This window comes from Leuciscus leuciscus (assembly GCF_965113295.1).
Source record: "Leuciscus leuciscus genome assembly, chromosome: 19".
Taxonomy (NCBI): Eukaryota; Metazoa; Chordata; class Actinopteri; order Cypriniformes; family Leuciscidae; genus Leuciscus; species Leuciscus leuciscus.
This window is the reverse complement of record NC_138743.1, coordinates 27,623,169-27,644,239: the sequence shown is the minus strand read 5'-3', so window position 1 is coordinate 27,644,239 and position 21,071 is coordinate 27,623,169. Positions and strand designations below refer to the sequence as shown.

Genomic DNA, 21,071 nt, shown 5'->3' with positions numbered 1-21,071 from the left:
CTGCAGCACATTCAGTTCCAATTGACATCTGAAATCTCAGAGCGCTGCAGGTTATTGTGTGTGTACCTGCACCCAGCTCAGTATATCTGATATACTGCAGGGGTCTCAAACTACCTGGGAGCCACTAGTTAAAACAAAATGTGGTATATATTAATTGAGGGGTGATATAGTTTTAGTCTCTAATTTAAGACTCCTGATCATTTAATTTGAGGTCCAACTCTTTTTCCATTTCTTTATTTTGTTAATAATTGTATAGAGAAATGCATCATGGGAAAGTGGTGCTCGGTCTATCTGAGCTCTTTAATTGCTTTGACATGTTTAACTTGGGAGGCATGCGCACACATAAATACACTTTAATCAGTCTTTGTGAAGTTTATCAAAGGAGGTGTCTTCCTCCTTATCTGTACTTAATCTGCTGATGGGTTTGAAGATCAGAGCTTCAGTGCAGCAGGAGGAAGGATTAAGGAAAGTAATAATCTCAGGGAGACAAAAGACAGCAAGGAGGAGGGAGAAGGAGACATCTTTTTTTTGTTCTTTGGGTCTTTTGGAGTCGTGACATATTCACGTCAAGTAATTCATTGTCTGGTGGATTATACACTCATGGCAAACGCTCTGAGAGAACTACTAAGACCAGAGAAGAGGAGAGACCGATGAATGGCCAAGGAAAACTCATTGGGGGACATTTTTAAAATCCACTTAAATTGCTCAAAATTTCTCAGCCTGTTTTTTCCCCATTATCCTTTTGTGAACTCTGTAGCTGCATTAGCAGCACCAAATGGAAAGCTGGACTTGTCTGCCATTGGTTGGGCAAACAGATAGTCCCTCCCCAAACTCGCACCATTAGTCGAGCCAATGTTGAGAGAAAATGTGCTTCGTCAGATCAAGCGGGGTTCTTAAACAAAGTAATGCTCATCTTTTTTTCTAACTTTTCTATTTTAACACAAAATAAGGAAACTTACTTATATCTCATTTAAAATGAATTGATTAATACATTCATACCATATTTGGTTCATTAATATCTCCATCTTAATGAAATATTTGATGCCATATTATATGATAATTTAGACTACATATATATTATACTAATAGTGTAATAGTATATATTTCTGATTCATCAATGCATCTGAAGAGACCTTTTAAAAACACAAACAAAAACAGTTTTTCACAAAAGTAAAACTACATTTATCCCTTGTGAACACTGACATACACTGACTGCATTGACTGGTTCCCTGTGCTCTCCCCCGTCCTATGAAACTGTATCATGCGACTCACTCAGCCAATCACTGACATCACATTGGCAGCAGCCAGCAAGGACAATTATGCAGACCTAACTTTCCATCCACCATCCCTCTCTCTCTCTCTTATACATTTTTCTATACCATCCTCTTCCCCACCCATTTCTGTTTCTCTTCTTCTCTGTGATGAGAACAGCAGGATGAAGACAGCAGCAGATTTATGTTCATTCCTCTACACCACCCCCCTCCCCACCCCCAGCTGAGCAACCGCATTGACTTTATCTCTCTCTCTCTCTCTCTCTCTCTCTCTCTCTCTCTCTCTCTCTCTCTCTCTCTCTCTCTCTCTCTCTCTCTCTCTCAGCGTGGAACCGGGACAGTGATCTGCTTTAGTTCTCTAATGTGTGCAGGAGATAGTGCTGGAGTGTCTGTTATCTTTGCTCTGAGCACTTAACATTGAGACCTGTGCTCAGTCTGAAGCGGTAGATACAACTGACCTGATCCTATGGCAGACGGAGAATGCTCCCTTTGCATATGATCAAATTTGCATGTGTTTCCGTGTTGTTCTGCACAAAGTCAGTCACAGCCAAGGATAGAACTGACACCCCAATGGTGCATTTTAAGCATTTTTTTTAAGACACTTGTGTACTGAAGGTTTAAAATATGTATCTACTCTAAGAGCACAAAAATATCTTTAGAGCAGGAGGTCACTGTTGGTTTGTGTGTGTGTGTGTGTGTGTGTGTGTGTGTGTGTGTGTGTGTGTGTGTGTGTGTGTGTGTGTGTGTGTGTGTGTGTGTGTGTGTGTGTGTGTGTGTGTGTGTGTGTGTGTGTGTGTGTGTGTGTGTGTGTGTGTGTGTGTGTGTGTGTGTGTAATCTTCTGTTTATTCACACTTTAGCTTCACTTGAGCAGCTCTGGTTGGCCTAGTTTTCCAGATATCTTCACATATGCGGTCCTCTCCGAGTTTGCCACTGTGACGACAAGAGATCCTGCACTGCCTAATACAATAGTGTGCAAGAGCCCATTCAAGCTGAGGGGACACATACTGTATTTGTATCTTTGATAATTAAGTTGCTTTAAAGTGTCACTATTATGCTTTTTCAAATATTACCTTCCATGCAGTGTTTAATTGTATATCTGTCTTTGAATGTAAACACTCGAGTTGTGTAGTAAACAACGCCTACTTTGACTCGTGTTGTGTACATGTCGAGAAGACACTGTTTTCTGCTCTGCTCTGCAAAAGCAAATTTGTTTTGTTTATAATCGGATATTATATGACAAATTCCCCAAAAGAAAAGCATAAAAAAACCAAGATGGAAGTCACGGAAGCCATGAAAATATAAATAATGTACTCTTAGTTAGATGCTCGGTTGCAGTGCATTGCTAGTGTGATTGAGAGTTTTGATTGGCTGCGTTTTGTGATTGACTGTGGAATGCCTGAGTAGGTACTGCATATGAAGAGAAACCTACTTTGCGACTGCTAAAAAAGTACATTCTATACAGTATAAATGTTATCTGAGCGTACTACATTGTCCATGTTGTCATTGTCATGACTTACAGCATCAGTTGCGTCACTTCACTGCCATTTACAACCCCTCTCCCATGACCTCATGGGATAGTTAAGTGTTCATCAGATGCATACTTCAGAATCTGGCCAGAAGTAGTCATGTCATCCAGGTATCGCCTACTTTTCGCCTACTGTTTTTTGCCTACTATTTAGTAGGGATGTAGGTATAATCATATGCATTGATGGTGTTCTACGTTAAAAAAACATTTGGACAGTCCAAACAAGTCAAACCTATGGAAGCTTGTTTCCGCCACTGAATAATAAATAAATAATAATAATTGCGACTTTTTTTGGGAGATATAAAGTCAGAATTGCATGATATAAAGTCGCAATTGCGTGTTATAAAGTCAGAATTGTGAGATATAAACTATTCTCTGGTAAAAAAAATAAATAAAAAAAAATCCGTCTTTTTTTCCCTTAGAATTGGACTTTATATCTCACAATTGTGAGTTTATATTTCACAATTCTGAGAAAAGATGTCAGAATTGCGAGATATAAAGTCGCAATTGCGTGTTATAAAGTCAGAATTGCGTGATATAAAGTCGCAATTGCGAGAAAAAAAGTCAGAATTCGTACTTTTTATCTCACAATGCGAGTTTATCTCGCAATTCTGAGAAAAGATGTCAGAATTGCGAGATATAAAGTCGCAATTGCGTGTTATAAAGTCAGAATTGCGTGATATAAAGTCGCAATTGCGAGAAAAAAAGTCAGAATTCTTACTTTTTATCTCACAATTGCGAGTTTATATCTCGCAATTCTGACTTTATAACACGCAATTGCGACTTTATTTCACGCAATTCGGACTTTATAACACGCAATTGCGACTTTATTTCACGCAATTCTGACTTTATATCTCGCAATTCTGAGAAATAAAGTCAGAATTGCGAGATGTAAACTCGCAATTGTGAGATAAAAAGTCGCAATTATTATTATTTATTTATTATTCAGTGGCGGAAACAAGCTTCCATACAAACCTTCCGGGGGTCTTTTACATTTCCTTCTCTTATCATCTTCCCACAGTGCTGTCGCTCATAATTTATACTTATATTTCAAAAGGAATACACATCAAAATGATTGATTATCACTATAAAGCACTGTAACACTCAGTTGTGATGTTACTTGTTTTTTTATAATGTGTATTAACTGAGGATTTTAACCCAGGTTTATGTGTGTATGTTGTGGGATGAGCATTTCTTATCTTTCTATTCCTGCTTGCACAGTGTCATATTTTTCATGCAAACAGGAAACCCACACCCTCCACTTTCTGTGCCTTTCCCCAAGTCTCTCTTACTGTCTCCCAGCAGTGACTGAGCACCCAGCCCAGGTGCAGATCCGGCCCTGAGATCAGGTGCTGAGCAGGGAAAAGAACTCAGCCAACTCTGTCTCGGATGCAGCTAAAGTGTCGAATTAGCAACAACGTTTTTTTTTTGTTTTTTTTGCTCTTCCTGCTCCTCATCATCATTAACCTGATGAGGAAGGTGAGAGGACGCAGAACAACTGCAGAGCAACTGCAGGACAGACACAATCTTTTGGACTCTTGCTCTCTAGGGGAAACGCTCAGAAGCAGTATTTGACTCCATGAGAATGTGGCAGTCACATGTAGGTCATCCTTTTCTTTTTTTCTGAAGACTGCTTTGATTTTACAGGCTTGCACCAGATAAAGGTGCAAGTGCGTGTGAAAGCTGAAATTAAAGCTTTAATTAGTAATTAGTAAAGCTTTAATTAAATTAATTAGTAATTACAGGGAAAGAAATCTGACATGGGGTAATTATTTAGAGATAGCCAGTGATCTTTGAGATCCCTTATTTATGGGTTAGTTCACTTTAACTAATATGAGATTAATTAATTACTCACCTTCATGTCGATTCAAACCCATAAAACCTTTGTTTTATTCAATAATTTCTTCTCTTCCATGTCAGTCTCTGACGCTGTTCATATTGTAAACACCGAACTCAGTGTCACCGAACATTGGCTCAGTGTTGGTGGGATCCTGCGTCAGCATCACACGCATGTGTCGTGGTGCTCACGTTAACAGCGTCAAAGACTGACCCGGAAGAGAAGAAATTGTTGAATAAAGTTTTTTTTACCGTCACTTCATAACGGTTGAACCACTGTAGTCACATGGACTATTTTAACAATGTCTGTCTGGGCCTTGAAAATGGTAATAATGAAGAAAGCTCTTGCATTTCATCAAAAATATCTTGTGTTTCGAAGATGAACGAAGGTCTTACAGGTTTAGAATGGCATGAGGGTGAGTAATTAATGACAGAAATTCCATTTTTGGGTGAACTAACCCTTTAACACTTGGGGGAAAAAAAAGAAATTTGCTATACTGACAATTGAAAACGATAATTGTCTGACAGGGATGCAACAAGCCCTTCTGAGGGGGTAAGGTGCACGGGATTCGACTTTGGACCCCCATTTCAATCTCAAGGATTTGACTTTGGACCCCCATTTCAATCTCAAGGATTTGACTTTGGACCCCAACTTTTTGCCACTCCTGCCAATGGCCAATGATTTAACGGCCATGAAACTGTTTTTGCAAAACAGGCAGTTCTACCACCAAAATGTTAGATACCAGTGAAAATTAAAAAAATTCTATTCCAATATTTATACCACAGCTAAAACTACTAGCCTAACTAATATAAAACATTTAATAAATTTAAAACATAACTATAGACAAATAACAGTAGTTTTCAGGTAGAGACAATGAATAAAGTAATCAAATAAAACAACACTGGATAGTCTTCACTGTATAAATTACACATAGATTAATCCTTACAAAGGTTATTCAGTCAAGAGCAGTGAATTATTTTTTTCTTTGTTGTTTGATTAAAGCTAAAAACCCTGCGAGCAGCAGACATATTAGGCTGCTGTCACTTTAAGACCTAATGCACGGATCCAATACACTGATACCGGTACACATCTTTCTCTACTGATTACGTTCACTTAAACGTAACCGACTATGTATACTATATTTGCCAAGAGTGGGAATTAAAAAAAAAAAAAAATTGTCAATTTGTCCGTTCAAGCCCAAGAAGACGTGAAAAAGAGCTCAGTTCAGAAACTGTGTGCAGTCTGAGACGCATCTTTCTGGGTAGTACCGCGAGTAACTAATTAAGTTTCGTTTTGTGTCTTGAATATTTAAATTGCCAAGGCTTAAAATCTTATGACAATGTAGTACATTTTTACTCGCATTTGGCGAGTGTTCATTTTAGGCCCTGTATGTATAAGCCTGTATCATACTACCATTCAAAAGTAAAAAAAAAATATATATATATTATTTGGCAAGGATGCATTAAATTGATAAAAAAGTGATGTTATTAACATTGTTACAAAATCTATTTGAAATAAATGCTGTTCTTTTGAATGCATCATGGTTTTCACAAAAATATTAATCAGCACAACTTTATCTTTAACAGATAATAAATGTTTCTTGAGCTCCAAATCATCATATTAAAATTATTTCTAGAGGATCAATGGAGTAATGTCTGCTAAAGATTAAGCTATATATATATACACATACACATATACATACATATATATATATATATATATATATATATATATATATATACGTACATACATGCCTATTTTTGGACCTATTACGATTTATGTACAGTAAATACCAGTCCAATGTCAAAATCATTGATTCTTTACATCACACATTTCTTTTCTTCTCTCTGTGCAGCGTGCTGTTTCTGTGATGTGCCTTGGCACAGATAAGTAGATGGGTTATGCGGTCACTGAGTGAGCCAGCGAATGCCGCAGGACAAACCGTTCACGCGCACGTTCAGCGGTCATCCGCTCACTATGCCTGAAAATAAGGTCACCACGGCAACACGCAAGGCCCTACACGTGTGACACCCTGATGACGACATGCTTCTGTCTGACCAGAGCCATCCGCTGCATGCAGGCATACACACATGCATGAATACACAGTCAATCACCATCCCCCACCCCCATAACTGATGATCTGTTCTTACTAAAAGAAATATGAACCACGCAGAAGGACACAAATCAAAATCATGTTGATCCTGACAGCGATCAGCCTTTAAATGAGTCAGAGCACTGGCCTCCATTTTCAAACACAGATACTGATTCACAAGAACTGTGTTTCCAGCCCACATACCGGCAACAATATTGTCTAAAAGCTCTAGACATGTTAGCATAAGCCCTCAAGAAGTGTGATATCCTACCTCTAAAGAACTTCTTAACACTGTAACACTTTATTTGAGGTAATCTGACATTAAAGACAACAGAAGCTCATCACACCCATATGGGCCGTTAAAAAGTCAGTGTGAAATGTGGACAGTATTCGTAGGTTTTCATGCGAAACTTGATTTACGTTTGTATAGACACAAAAGCTACAATATTAACACACTGACAGCATCGTCTTCTGATGTGATCAATGCTCAGACAAAATCTGATTGTAGAATTCTAATTTTTAAGTGAATTATGGAACAACTTTGTCAGACATTTTCATTTTAATTTGATTGAAATACAGATTACGCTTTCAGAAATCAATTTGTGTTAGCTGAATTTTCCTCAAACCTTAAATGGGACCTATTATGCAAAATTCACTTTTATATTGTATATTATATTTTGTAAATATTTTTTATATATATACACAACCACCCTACTGTGGTAAACATCCATCCACTCTATTTGTTATTTTCCCTATAAATTTGAAACAGTGTCTCAAAATGTGCCGTTCAGGAATCAATCAATCCCGCCCACGACTGCTGACAGACTCCGCCCTATTAGCTTAGCTCCTCCCCTTAGAGTGAGCTGTACACAGTCCGCCATGTTTATCTCCTCGCCAGAGCATTTAACAGCAGTATTCAAGTAAGAACTTGTTTAATCAAAAGCAGTAAGTGGTTTTCTGTTTTTCTTTTGTTGTCTGATTCATATTAACAGCATATACAGCAGTAGGTACTGTATATTATGCTGCTGTCACTTTAATACACAAATATTTCATATAAACGTGATTTCTTTCCCTGCTGTTTACTTTCACATACATAGCTGACTGTGTTTATGTGAACTTTGTGTGTATTTGATAGCTTAAGCGAAATAAGACGCAAAAGAGAAATAAGTTTAATATTCACGCAACGCGCCGTCTGACGGCAGCTTTCTGTGCGCGTGCTTCGGATGTGTGCACTCAGAAAACCATATATCAGAAGTTTAAACTGCAATGTCACATGAGCGTGAGATTATAATCAAAACCAAACAGATATTTTAGTTTTTGGCAGAGTTTCTGAGGCACGAGCTGTACAGGCTCCGCCCTCTTCTGGAAAGTGGGGTGGGGAGCAGCAGCTCATTTGCATTTAAAGATACATGCTCGAAAACTGCATGTTTGTGCTTCAACTCAAAAATGGGCATTTAACATGGTATAATAAATGATCTGTAGGGTATTTTGAGCTGAAACTTCACAGACACATTCTGGGGACATCTGAGACTTATATTAAATATTGTAAAAGGGGGGCATAATAGGTTCCCTTTAACAAGTATAAGAGTCTTTAGAAATTATACTTTGTACAATGTCCAATTAGGTGAAAGCTAAGATTGAATAAATGTGAAAGCGTTAACTGCAGTAAATGAACATGATGGCGCTAATCATATTTAATTCAGCTAATTTATTATAAATACAATAACATCAACCTATTCATTCCATGAATTCAATATTCCACAAACCACAAATGATTCATAAACATTTGCATGTCATGAAAGTTTTTAATTCGTAAAAGTGCCTATGTTTTACATGCCGTCAATGCATTGTTATTGTACAGAGTCTGTGCAAATGTCGGAAGTGCTTCAGTGCTTCAAGAATCATTACATGTGAGTTGTTTGTCTCACATACCACCTGAAAAAGCATGTGCAGACACATCCAAAATCACACAAACAGGAAAAGGCACATCTCAGCATACCTGTACACTCAGGCAATTCACAAGATAAACCTACACATACATTAAAGCATTGGGAAGCAGAAGTCTTTTGAATGAGTAGAGCTGGACATCAGTTATAGGAAGGAGGTTGGGTGTGTAAAAATATTAATACACAGAGACAGTTATAAGTGATCCATTGGTAAACTGACTTCCTGAAGAATGTAAATACTGACGATGACTATGACTGTGACAATGGCTCTATGAAAACATCCTGACCAGTCAGAAATACTGGCTCAACCAATGGCGTAAGTTTGGGGCAGGGCTCTCTGTTTGCCCAGTTATTGTTTTTGCAGTACCGTTTGGTGACACTAGTGGCGCAGAAATCACAAACTGCTGCTTGTAGTGTTAGTAATACTGTTCATCAAGTATTGTGCCCCTAAAAGCACACACACACACACAGAGAGAGAGAGAGAGAGAGAGAGAGAGAGAGAGAGAGAGAGAGAGAGAGAGAGAGAGAGAGAGAGAGAGAGAGAGAGAGAGAGAGAGAGAGAGAGAGATCAAGCATCTGCATACAGAACATCTGCAACAGTGCACAGAGAAGATTAATGTTTAATTCAAAGTCTAATTAAGCATCTCAAAGCACAAGAGAGAAAGGAGTGTGTGTGTGTGTGTGTGTGTGTGTGTGTGTGTGTGTGTGTGTGTTTGTGTGTGTGTGTGTGTGTGTGTGTGTGTGTGTGTGTGTGTGTGTGTGTGTGTTGCTTGATAAACCCTACATTATGGGGACAAAATATCCCCATAAAAATAGCAATATCCTAAATCCTTGTCCTTGTGGGGGGCATTTTTTGGTCCCCATGAAAAGTTTTCTTTGATAGTTAGGTTTAGGGTTAAGGTTAGGGGATAGAATATACAGTTTGTACAGTACACAAACTTGAATGTCCCCATAAAAGATGGAAACCTGTTTGTGTGTGTTGTCAAAGGAAGATGGGCAGCTTTAGCAGAGATCAAACATTCAGGACCAGCGCTAACACACTGTTTATATCTGGTATTAACATTCATTTCAGGTGAACTTATCACAAGTGGTCAGTGCTAAATACATGTGTAAACACGGCCCAAACCATTTGCGATCAGTACACTCAGAGGACATACAAAGGTAGTCAGAAACGCAGTGGACCACATTGCATTTGTCTTAAAGAAAATTAAAGGACCTCATACTCACCTGTCATTAATCAACTGCACTAAAACAATGAGTTTTTTCTGGTTATGTGCCATTTTAAAAGGGAAAAAAGTGTATGGTTGAAAATTTTACATACACAAAAAACATGAATTGTTTTGCAATTAATAACACAGATTATGTGAAGCACAAACAAACTACAGTTAATGCATATTTGTGGTGACATTTAAATTTATATTTGGAAGCAGAGTGGTCATGAGACACATCTGTTTTGCCTAAACACTGAGACAGATGTTAATACCAAATACCAGCATATGTGTAATTGATTGCGGGGTCATTCTGGTACGATATGGTATAGTTCATATCCATGCGTGAATGTCCACCACAGTGCCACAGAGAAACCTGTGAGAAATTCAACACCCGATAACAAAGAAAGACAGAAAGGAAAATATATGGATATGTAAAAAAATTAAGAGGGACATTCTGGGCAAAGAAAAACACAACTTGCTGAAACTAAGAAAGAAGGCCAGCGTGTGTGAGAAAGATGAGAATAGAAGCTTTCTGTCATTATATATGATGAAGATGAATGACCGTGCTACCACCAGCCAGACAAACAAAAAACAGACTACACAACGCCTCTCTCTTCTCCTTTTCAATGCATCCAAGATGGTATGTCTACCCATGAAACTCGCAAACACATACACAGGCACATAAATCATAAAACACGGCTCATGGTGACCCACATACACAGAGGGCGAAAGAAGAGAAACAGAAAGACCTTGTCATATAAGATCCAAGCCAAACAAATGCATGGACAGATGGTGCAGAAAATTACCTTATATGTCTCCTTACTATTCATTCTTCTGAGAAACCTTACTGTCCCGTTATAATCCAATTATCCTTTTCTTGAATTGACATGCTATACACACCAATATCAGCATGTTTGTGTTGTCTAGAGTCTAGACTCTAAGAGCAGAGAGGATTTGTAATGCAGTCTATTGTACTATGCTCAGCCTTTCACACACACTTACATGGCACATTGTGTTTCGGCCAAAGACCCGGGATCAATATAACCAGCCTTCACCCAAACACACTCTCACACTGAATGCAGAAGTGTCTTTTAAACAGTGCAGTGCACAATGAAGAAGCTCTTACAGTGTTTACTGCCGCGGATGAGTGTATATTTTACTCTTTTGAGGAGTGTCTTATGATTTTGACCCAAGAGATAAGTTCAGCTTGAATGTTTTATGTGCCTTGCAGCTTTAAAAGTGTTATGCTGTTGTCAGATATCTGGTGGGCTTATGTGTGTGTGTGTTTGAGTACCAGTGTTTGATTTTCTGAACGGGGTGCCTATGGCAACGGCGATCTTTCTGTACGCTCAGTCTAATTGCATAAGTGTGCAAGGATAAATTACATTTTATATCTATCAAATATATTTATATTATGTCAATAAAAACACCATTTAAAATGATGCAAAAACACCTGCACTCTCACACACACACACATTAGGTCATGCTGCAGTGTCCCTCACTGCTTGGTAGCATCAAAACAAAACCTGCTTCAAAACAAAACGCAACCATAACCACCTCTACACTATCCTCTAGCACACAACTACAATAAAAAAAGAACAATGCATTTATCCTTTTAAAAATTACCATATGATATACAATAATGGTATAGAAACTTATAGACAAAAAAACAAACAAAAAAACAACACAGATATGCATGCACAAACACATACAGGTATGCAAGCAATTTATCTTAAAAAAATGGGATCAATTGGGATTTATGCAGGTCTTGCAAATGATGTATGGACACGCGCGCGCACACAAACACACACTTATACACACAACCAGATGCACACATTGCAGTGCTGATGGGATGGGGTACAGTGCGACTGTCCTGTATAAGACTAGAAGATGAGATGGTACATATGGGCGCAACACACCAGACACACACACAGGACATTGCCACAAGCCGATGTGTGTGTTACTCACAGTTCTGAGTAGAGGATGTGCAGGTTGCCCACATTGTCAGTGTAGTTTGCTGGACTGAGCCAGGGCAGAACCAACAGCAGGAGAGCCTTCATGACCCTCTCAGTCCAGGGTCCTCTGTCTTGAGTCTCTCTTTCTTTTGCTATCTTTGTCTTTCTCTGGACTGAATGCAGTCTTCCCTATCCGTCTTCCTCCCTGCCCCTTCCTCCTCCACCTCTACTACAGTTCTGACCCCCCCACCCGCCTTTCTCTCAGGTAAAAAAAGCTATTCTTCCTTTTCCTTTTCTTCCTGTTTCTTTGCCTTTCCACTTTTCTGTTTTCCCTTGCCTCCCTCAGGCTTTTAGCCTGGTCATCTCAGCAGTAGAGAGATCAGCAGCAGTAGAGGGAGAGGTAAAGACTGGGAGCGCTGCCAGCGGAGGAGAGCAGAGAGTGCAGGATGAAGAAAGACTCGAGAAGAAAAGGAGGCAGGAGCGGTGTCTGGAGCGGGCGCAGGTGCATGTGAGCCGAGGCAGAGAAGAAAACAGAAGGGTGAGGTAGAAGGAGAAGAGGAGGCAGAGAGCGGCGTTTGCTGGCACACCGGTCGGGTGCGATGGTTGCGTTGCGGTTTAATCTGTCCTGGGTTTCGTCCAAGTGTAAGAGGATTTACACTCACGAGCCCACATGCTGCTGTGAATGTGAGAGAGAGAGAGAGAGCGAGTATGTGTGAGTGTGGCAACACAGCGTCTGACTTATACTGCAGCATGCTCTACAGAGAGAGAGAGAGCTGGGGCGAACCATCTGACACCAAAGAGAGGGGAGATGCAAGCTTGGGTGGTCCATCTATCATTGTCTGTATGCCTCAAGGGTAGAGCATGTGGCAAAGACCACCCCTTCCACAGAGCATGGGTTCATTCGGCCATGAAGGGGTGTGTGTTTATATGTACGCATTTGCAGGGAATAGACATGGATGGGTGGATGTATGGATGTATGTATGTATGTATGGATGGATGGATGGACGGACGGACGGACGGACGGACGGACGAATGAATGGACTGATAGATCAATGGATGAATAGATAGAAAGAGATGGATAGACATCTATATATATATATATAACTATATATATATATATATATATATGTGTGTGTGTGTGTGTGTGTGTGTGTGTGTGTGTGTGTGTGTGTGTGTGTGTGTGTGTATAAAGAGGTATATAGAAAGAGCGACCGATAGCTAGAGAGTCAGACATATATCTATACAGACAGACAGACAGACAGACAGATGAGCAACCACACTCCATTTATAGCTTGACTATTCTTCAATCATTCTCCAAACAATAACTCACAAGGTCACATAATCAGACAAAAATGGTTATGGCCTTATAGATCTCCAAACTTTACAGCACTTTCAGTAAACGTATGATTTGGTGACAGTATAGCATGGGCTTTCATCAATACTGCATGTGCCCAAGGACAGCCTGAGGCGCTACATCCCCCCCTCTCTCCCCAGATCTGATCCAGGATTCTAGGAAAGTCTGTCCACCGCCAAATACATGCAGACTCAAGCACATGCTTACGTGCACTGACAAAGTGCATCTAGACCTGCTTGACTGCAAACACAAAAGAAGCTGACACAGACCAACGATAGATAGATAGATAGATAGATAGATAGATAGATAGATAGATAGATAGATAGATAGATAGATAGATAGATAGATAGATAGATAGATAGATAGATAGATAGATAGACAGACAGACAGACAGACAGACAGACAGACAGACAGACAGACAGACAGACAGATAAGCAACCCCACTCCATTTATAGTTTGAATATCCTTCAATCATTCTCCAAGCAAACAAAAACTCACAAGGTCACGCAATCAGACAAAACTAGTTATGGCTTTATAGATCCCCAAACTTTACAGCGCTTTCAATAACTGTATGATTTGGTGACAGTATAGCATGTGCTATTATCAATACTGTATGTGAGCCCAAGGACAGCCTGAGGCACTACATACCCTCCTCTCTCCCCAGACCAAATACATGCAGACCCAAGCACACACTTTACACACACTGACAGACAAAGTGCATCTTGACTGCAAACATGAACATAGACCACCATACAGTACAATATACACAAACCTATCTTTGAGCCCAAAGCACATGCAAATAACAGGCAAAGCAATCTAAAAAACATCAAAGCGTCAACCAAGGCTGACTCAATACAACATGTCTGCTCACCACACTGTAATGAGTCACCAGTGTGAAGGAAGGCTTACAATTTAACATCACATGACCACAAAATTCCGGGAAACAAAAAAAAATCAGAGGCAGCTAATACTGAAAAAATGCTATTGAGCTTACATGCATGGATTCAAGAGGAACCATATAAAGAATTTCTCTCTCTCTCTCTCTCTCTCTCTCTCTCTCTCTCTCTCTCTCTCTCTCTCTCTCTCTCTCTCTCTAGTAGTAGTTACGAATAAATGGAAGCCCATTCTTACATGGAGAGAGTCTTTGGCTGGTCCTTACAAGGGCTTGTTCCTCTGAAGTCCCGTCCCATTTTGAACGATGTCCAACTTTACAGTCCTGGACCAACTAAGACTTCCAGACCACATTTGAGAAAGAAGGGAGAAGAAGAGAAAGACAAAGTAAGATGAACTGACAGCCCAAGAGCCCAGTATAAAAAGAGTGAGATGTGGGAGGGGAGAAGAGGAATAGTATGGAAAGAAGCAAGTGTGGGTTTTTCGGTTGACTGGAGAAAAGGGCAAGTTGATTGTGTTTCCGTAAGTGGAATTTTAAATGAGAGGGAAACTTTCCATTAACAACAGTAACAAAATGCAATTAATTTCATTTGAGCCCTCAGGCTTGTGGAGCACTAATGATTCAGAAACAGTCCACAGGAACGACAGAGACTCCACCATCCTAAAAATGGTAAGACTGAGGGAGAGATCCAATAAAAAGCATTAGTTAGCATAACGTCCCCAAAGGCACTGAGGTGGAAGATATCTTAGTCGGTTAAACAGAGGTCACTTTGGGGTTGCTACCTCTGAGGAGCGGAGAACAAAATAATCCTCTAACCAAATAAACAAACAAATGCATACACACAGACGGAGATGTGCTCGACACATGTCTTCTATTGAGGCGAATCACTGACAAGAGGCTTTTATGAATGACAATGAATAAAGAGCTGCTTATGAATGCCAATGAGAAGATGAACTGAATTCAATACATCAGTCACTTTCAGCAATTCAACTTTCTTATACAGTTCAATACCTTGAACTGTGCTTTTCCAAACCTTCAAGTTACCTTTAAATAAAGCCATCTAAAAATGAGTCCTTACTGAAAAAATCTCAAGACTGAATGTCTGGATCAATATATAGTCCTTGAAAATGAACAATATTTTTTTAACCAATAGGGTTTAGTTTTGGCTTAGGCTTAGAGATGGGGATAGGGGTTTGAACATCATATTTATCACCCTCACCACTATTTTTTATCATGATTTCAAGCATTAAGATGCGGTCACACTTACAGGTGCTTGGCGAAATTTCACGGGCGATATCATTTCAACAGGAATCGTGTGATGAAGAATTTTGCCATATAAACTTCCAGTGGCTAATAATTTTCCCTACTCAAATCTGCAGGCAGACTCGTAACTTACCAAGAAAGCAAAACAGAAGATCCACAATGGACAATTGTAAAATGATCAATAAAAAGAGGCTATTTGGAAAGTGGTTATTTAGGGTTGGTTTGTTTGCTTGCTGGAAAAATAGCTTTGGATCTTCATTTCAACGTCATTATTCCCATATTTCATTGATGGCATTTTGTATCATCTAGACCCGCTTTCTATAACCTGTGAAATTTTTCCCGGCAATGATAATTGTGACCGCACCTTTAAGGCAGGGTTTCAGGAATGTAGAAAGATCTGGAAACTGGCCCTAATTGATTTGCTGAAAAGTAAAAGGTGTTTTCCATAGTAAGATGGCTGCTCACTGTTTGCATCAATGCAACAGTTTGACTTCTGCTGGCTACAGTTTCTTTTTTTCATACTGCTACCAGGTAAAATACAACTTTTCTCGAAAACAGTTATAATGGTTGCTACGACCCTGGTAGTATTAGGGTGATAGTTGTTTGAAAGCAATATTGCTCCAGGACCAACAAAAGATGCGGGTCCATGTCCTACTTGGCTAAATTGCATTGTGCATCTTCCAAACCTGTGTACCACCATCCTAAATTTTATTAAGAAGCTCAAATCTTGTTAAGACCACTACTAGCTCTGAGGGTGATTTTCTCACCGGCTCCTGATGTGTCCCTCCATTTCTCCTCGCGACAGCACTTCATTGCAGTGTTCGGTAAAGGGACAGGACACCATCAGTTTATCCAGCAGCTTGTGCACCAGCAGGCTGGACTTTCGGCAGGTCTGCAGCATCAGCGGAGTGCGATCCACCGGGCAGAAGTCGCTTTCCAGTAGGAAGTTTGTCAAACACTCTTGGCAGTAGGTGTGCCCACACGGGGTGTCCAGGGGCCGGATCAAAGGCTGAAGGCAGATGTGGCACATGAGGTCATCGTCCACCTCCTCTTTGTAGGTATATTCGTGGTTCTCCTCTTGTAGGTGGCGTTGTCCACAGACATGGCATAGGTTAGGAGGAGGGGAGGTGGGACTGACTCCTGTTGCACCGCAAACAGGCATCGCCACAGCACCCGCCTCTTCCTGATCACTCATTGCGTAATGGTAGGTATGGTGTAAAAGGTTGAAGCGTTACAGATTCGTCGTAGTTTTGTTGCGTCAGGTTGCGTTTTGAGCCATCCACCTGTAGGATCACATTAAAAAAAGAAAGGAACTGTCATTTATGGCAAATAGGTGTGTCCACATGATAATCTTGTTGGCTGTGTTTGCTGGAAAGGCAGGTCGCACACACCCAAAGACGCAGTTTAGCAAAAAGAGGCCAGCAGAAATGATTTTTTACTTTCTGTCTGTTCCTCATCGCTCTTACTCTATTTTTAATTCCCTGAGTTGGCAGAAGGATGAATATCAAACTGATCCAAATCTCATTTAATATTCCACTGGCAACAGAAATATCAATATTGCACCTGAGATTCTTAACAAACCCAGTTGGAGAAGAAGAGAAAGATATAATTGAAAGTTATACAGTGGAAGTTTTTAGCATGGTCACACAGAGAACTGCCATTTTGCTAGCATTATTCTGGATGTTTCCAGAACCTTAAGTATTGACGTTTAGCAGCTGTTTCTGAACTAGAATTGTGTCCATAACAACCTCAGTAGGGCAATAATGCCTGGGTTCGTGTGAGCCTGTCATTTAGTAATGAATTGTTTGTGTGTGTGTGTGTGTGTTTGTATGTGACACATGTAGTTCACAAACAAAATTAGCTTTTATTTTAAAGGGATAGTTCACCCTCAAGTGACTATTTTGTATTATTATCTCACCTTCATGTCATTCTAACCATGTAACTTCATTTTGTTTTTCTATGAAACATGAAAGTGGACTACTGTTATGATATCTTTATGGTGTTTTATTGTATAAAGATATCGTTTACAGCCGTTTCTCTCTATAAACTCTCATTTTATGCTAAATGAATACATTTTCCACAGGGAAAATAACAGCATTCTGGTTTGGAACAACATGCTGGTGAGGAATTCAATTTTAAACTTTATCTTGTAAAAGAAGTCCTGTGGTCAGGAAGTCCTTGCTTAAGACTGAGTGCGTCATTACACCTGTAGCACACACAACCAATTCACACAGGATAGTTTGTTCGGTTACAATGGGAGTGTGATATTATTACAGCCATAAAGTTTTGTTTGGGGTGTCTCACCGAGTACAATCTCTCCTCTGAATACATTTAGTGTACACTCCATCTTTCTGTGTGTTTCAATATGGCTTGTCTGATTTTGTGAAGTCACCCACTGCTGATTTGAAGAGGAAACCCTTGAACGACAATGAACTGCAGGTGAATGCATGAGAATAGCTTTATTGTCTACCACCTTGTAATCTGATCTGAGCTTAACCAGAACTATATAAGGACACGCACACACTCCCACCCATAAATGAGTGTGCCCAAGGACACAGTTTTACCTAGCAACCCTGTGTTCTCCGTAAATCATCATCTCTTTAATGATCCTTCAGAGTGACGATATGGCTTGAGTATGCTACTGCATTGTATTAAACACACACACACACACACACACACACACACACACACACACACACACACACACACACACACACACACACACACACACACACACACACACACACACACACACACACACACACACACACACACACACACACACACACACACAAAATAACTTTTACCCTGCGGCTCTTATTCAATTTTCCATTTTCTTTTGTCTTCCTGCATTCAAAGGCACTTCTATTAAAAAATCCATTGTCCTAAACAAACAGAATGACAAGACTTAATAGTTGCTTGTTTCATTTCACTCTCCTTTCTTCAACTCTGTCTCTTTCTCTCATATTTTCTCTAGGGAAGTAACATTGTTTCTCAAGTGACCTTTGATCCAGGGGAAAGCAATGGTAAGTGTAGAGAGTGTTAATGACATTCAACTGCACAATCAAGCATACACAAGTTACACACACATACACAGCATTTTTTTTAAATCTTAAATCCAGTGGGATCAGTGTTTAATGACTGAAAATGCTGAAAATTTCCTTCAATAAATGGTTTCATGGAAGAATACACACAGATACACAGAATGTTTGATCATGGTGTAATGCTGTGCCTAATCAGCCATTTCTTTAAAAGCTCCAGTTAAAAATTGTTTTGTGTGTTCTGTGTCAGCATTTTTATATCATTCAGCACAGACAAACACATACTTTCCCATCACGCAAAGTGCACAGTAATGCACCACTGAAGGAATTAAAGCAAACGCAGGAACAAAAAAATATAAAGTGGGACCTAAAAGTCTGAGACCACTGTTGTGAAAATGCTTCCATATGGCATTTTTTCCTAATAAAATCTCAGCTCTGTGATTCCACCTGTGTTTCTGACATAATAGAATGAATAAACATGCTTTACAAAGGCAGCACTCTGAGAAAAGAGGCAGCAGGGTGGATCTCTCACTCTCAGGCCTGCTGTGGATCTGTCTTTGACTTCACCACACTTTGTTCAGACATGTTTGAGCAGAAAATTCCACCGCATACCTGAATCCCTGAATGCTCTCATTACAGCCTGAACCCGAATGAAGAGTTATAGAACATATAAATGCAGATTGGTGTGTTTATGTTTTAGCAATAAATATTAAATGAATATCAAGAATTATATCTATAGAAAATGTATACAATTTATAACAAAAAATATTTTAAATTGATTAATTTAGAAATGGAATTAAAAATAAGAGAGTTGGTGATGTATTTTATTTTAAATTAATTTATAAAATATAATATATTGTTTATAAAATCTATTTGGTAACAGGGTTGAATGGTTATGTAATAGGCCCTAACAAGGAGCCTTGAGGCTCCCCTTTGATTAAACATTCAACTGTTGAATCATATAGCTAATGAATAATGGAATAAAACCATACAATGATTAATGCAAATATAATAACTATTCAGTGGAAATTATGGATATAAATGAGCACAGCCACACACACAAAAAAAGTAAGTGAGTGCGTTAAGAAAATTATATATATATATATATATATATATATATATATATATATATATATATATATATATATATATATATATATATATATATATATATAAAAGACATTAAGGGAAAAATGAGGAGAAATGAGGCTATGTTTCTGGTATGTCGGAGAGGATCATTAGAATTCACACCAAAGAGTCTTCCAGTGTAGCTTGGGGAGAGTTACATAAGTGTTCATATGTAAATGTATAGTTCACCCCCACCCTTTGGATTTCTGTACCAACCCCTCTTCCTCTTCAACACCCCTCTCTTCCAACACGCTTTCATTCTGTTCCTTTAGGCTCTTTTCTCAGTTACCCTATATATTTTTTTCACTGATGTTATTTATCATGTTATATACAATGGGGTTTAAAAATAAGTATTTTATTGTTATAATAAACAATTTTAGGCCTATATTTCTTATTGAATCACAAAACTCTTATTTTTCAATTACAATTATGGATACATTTCTTCCATCTAGGAGATTACTATCATTTATATACATATCATGTCATATCACACCTACCATCAAATTCAATATAGTGAGACCACAATTTCCCATTTTCAGCTTAACACACACACGCACGCATGCACCGCACGCACACACACACACACACACACACACACACACACACACACACACACACACACACACACACACACACACACACACACACACACACACACACACACACACACACACACACACACACACACACACACACACACACACACACACACACACACAAGCAGCACCCATACTGACAGGTGACATGCTGTTGGTTTTCCCTGCTAAACAGCTGGTGGTCTAAACTGCTGATACAAACTAGCTCTAACCAGAGAATAATGATGATGATGATGATCAATCTGAGTTAACAGTGTTTACACTACAAATATATGAACATCAACACCTGCACCATGCTCATACCTCCATGTGCACACATTTTCACAGGCATTATGACTTCAAAAGATTCATGTTGGTTTCTACACAAAGAAAGTTTCTCCACAGCTGTGCTGAGTCAACAAGTACAAGCTTATCAAACAAAAATCAGTATCAGGTGAAAGTTACGAGCAAAATGTGCCTGAGTAAATACATACTAGTTCTCAAGCTTACCTGAACAGGTAATCCAACCGCTCCGGCAGAGGGAAAATGAGAAGGGGAGAGTGAATGAGAGAAAGTAAAAGAGAAAATAAAAGGACTTTGTCCCAGTGGCCACAAGTTAAAAATCTGCCTGATGTCTGGTATTAGGTGGGCTCTGGTATGCTCTGCTAGTTGTCCTGGTGGTCTTCAAGAGATTATTTCAGTCCAGGGCCCCCCGGCCATCCTATCATGCTCCGGGACGCCAACTAATGACGCACACATGCACACACCTGATACAGGAAGTGAGAGAGAAGAGGCAGAGTTAAAACAGTAGGCAGGTAAACAAGAGAACTGCCCCAACCTGCTCCGGTGGGGCTGGGAACTGGTTTACACACACACAAACACACACACAAATATGCAAACACATGCACACACACAGTATAACTGTATAACTATAATGTATAAATAAATACATTAGATTATGTGTACACTAAACATTACCA

The 21,071-nt window shown here is 39.3% G+C and overlaps 1 protein-coding gene and 1 long non-coding RNA gene across 7 annotated transcripts in view; both read right to left on the bottom strand.

Annotated features, from left to right (window-relative positions):
• Window positions 1–20,858, bottom strand: part of lnx1 (ligand of numb-protein X 1) — a 41,785-nt gene extending 20,927 nt beyond the window's left edge. For 2 of the 6 annotated variants that reach the window (XM_082147568.1, XM_082147569.1), the window contains exons 1-2: window positions 20,602–20,858; window positions 16,115–16,630 (exon numbers count right to left, since the gene is read on the bottom strand). In XM_082147568.1, coding sequence (XP_082003694.1) covers window positions 16,115–16,542 — 428 coding nt within the window. In that variant the 5' untranslated portion in view covers window positions 16,543–16,630; window positions 20,602–20,858. Of the gene's footprint in view, window positions 1–11,851; window positions 12,828–14,323; window positions 14,618–16,114; window positions 16,631–20,601 lie in introns of those variants that run through there. The other 4 variants (XM_082147573.1, XM_082147572.1, XM_082147571.1 and 1 more) reach the window with 4 other exon arrangements.
• Window positions 1,565–9,533, bottom strand: LOC309482265. Its single transcript, XR_014200272.1, has 2 exons — window positions 3,773–9,533; window positions 1,565–3,029 (listed from the first exon to the last, which is right to left on the bottom strand). It is a non-coding gene; the product is annotated as an uncharacterized lncRNA (long non-coding RNA).
• Window positions 20,859–21,071: the final 213 nt, after the last annotated feature.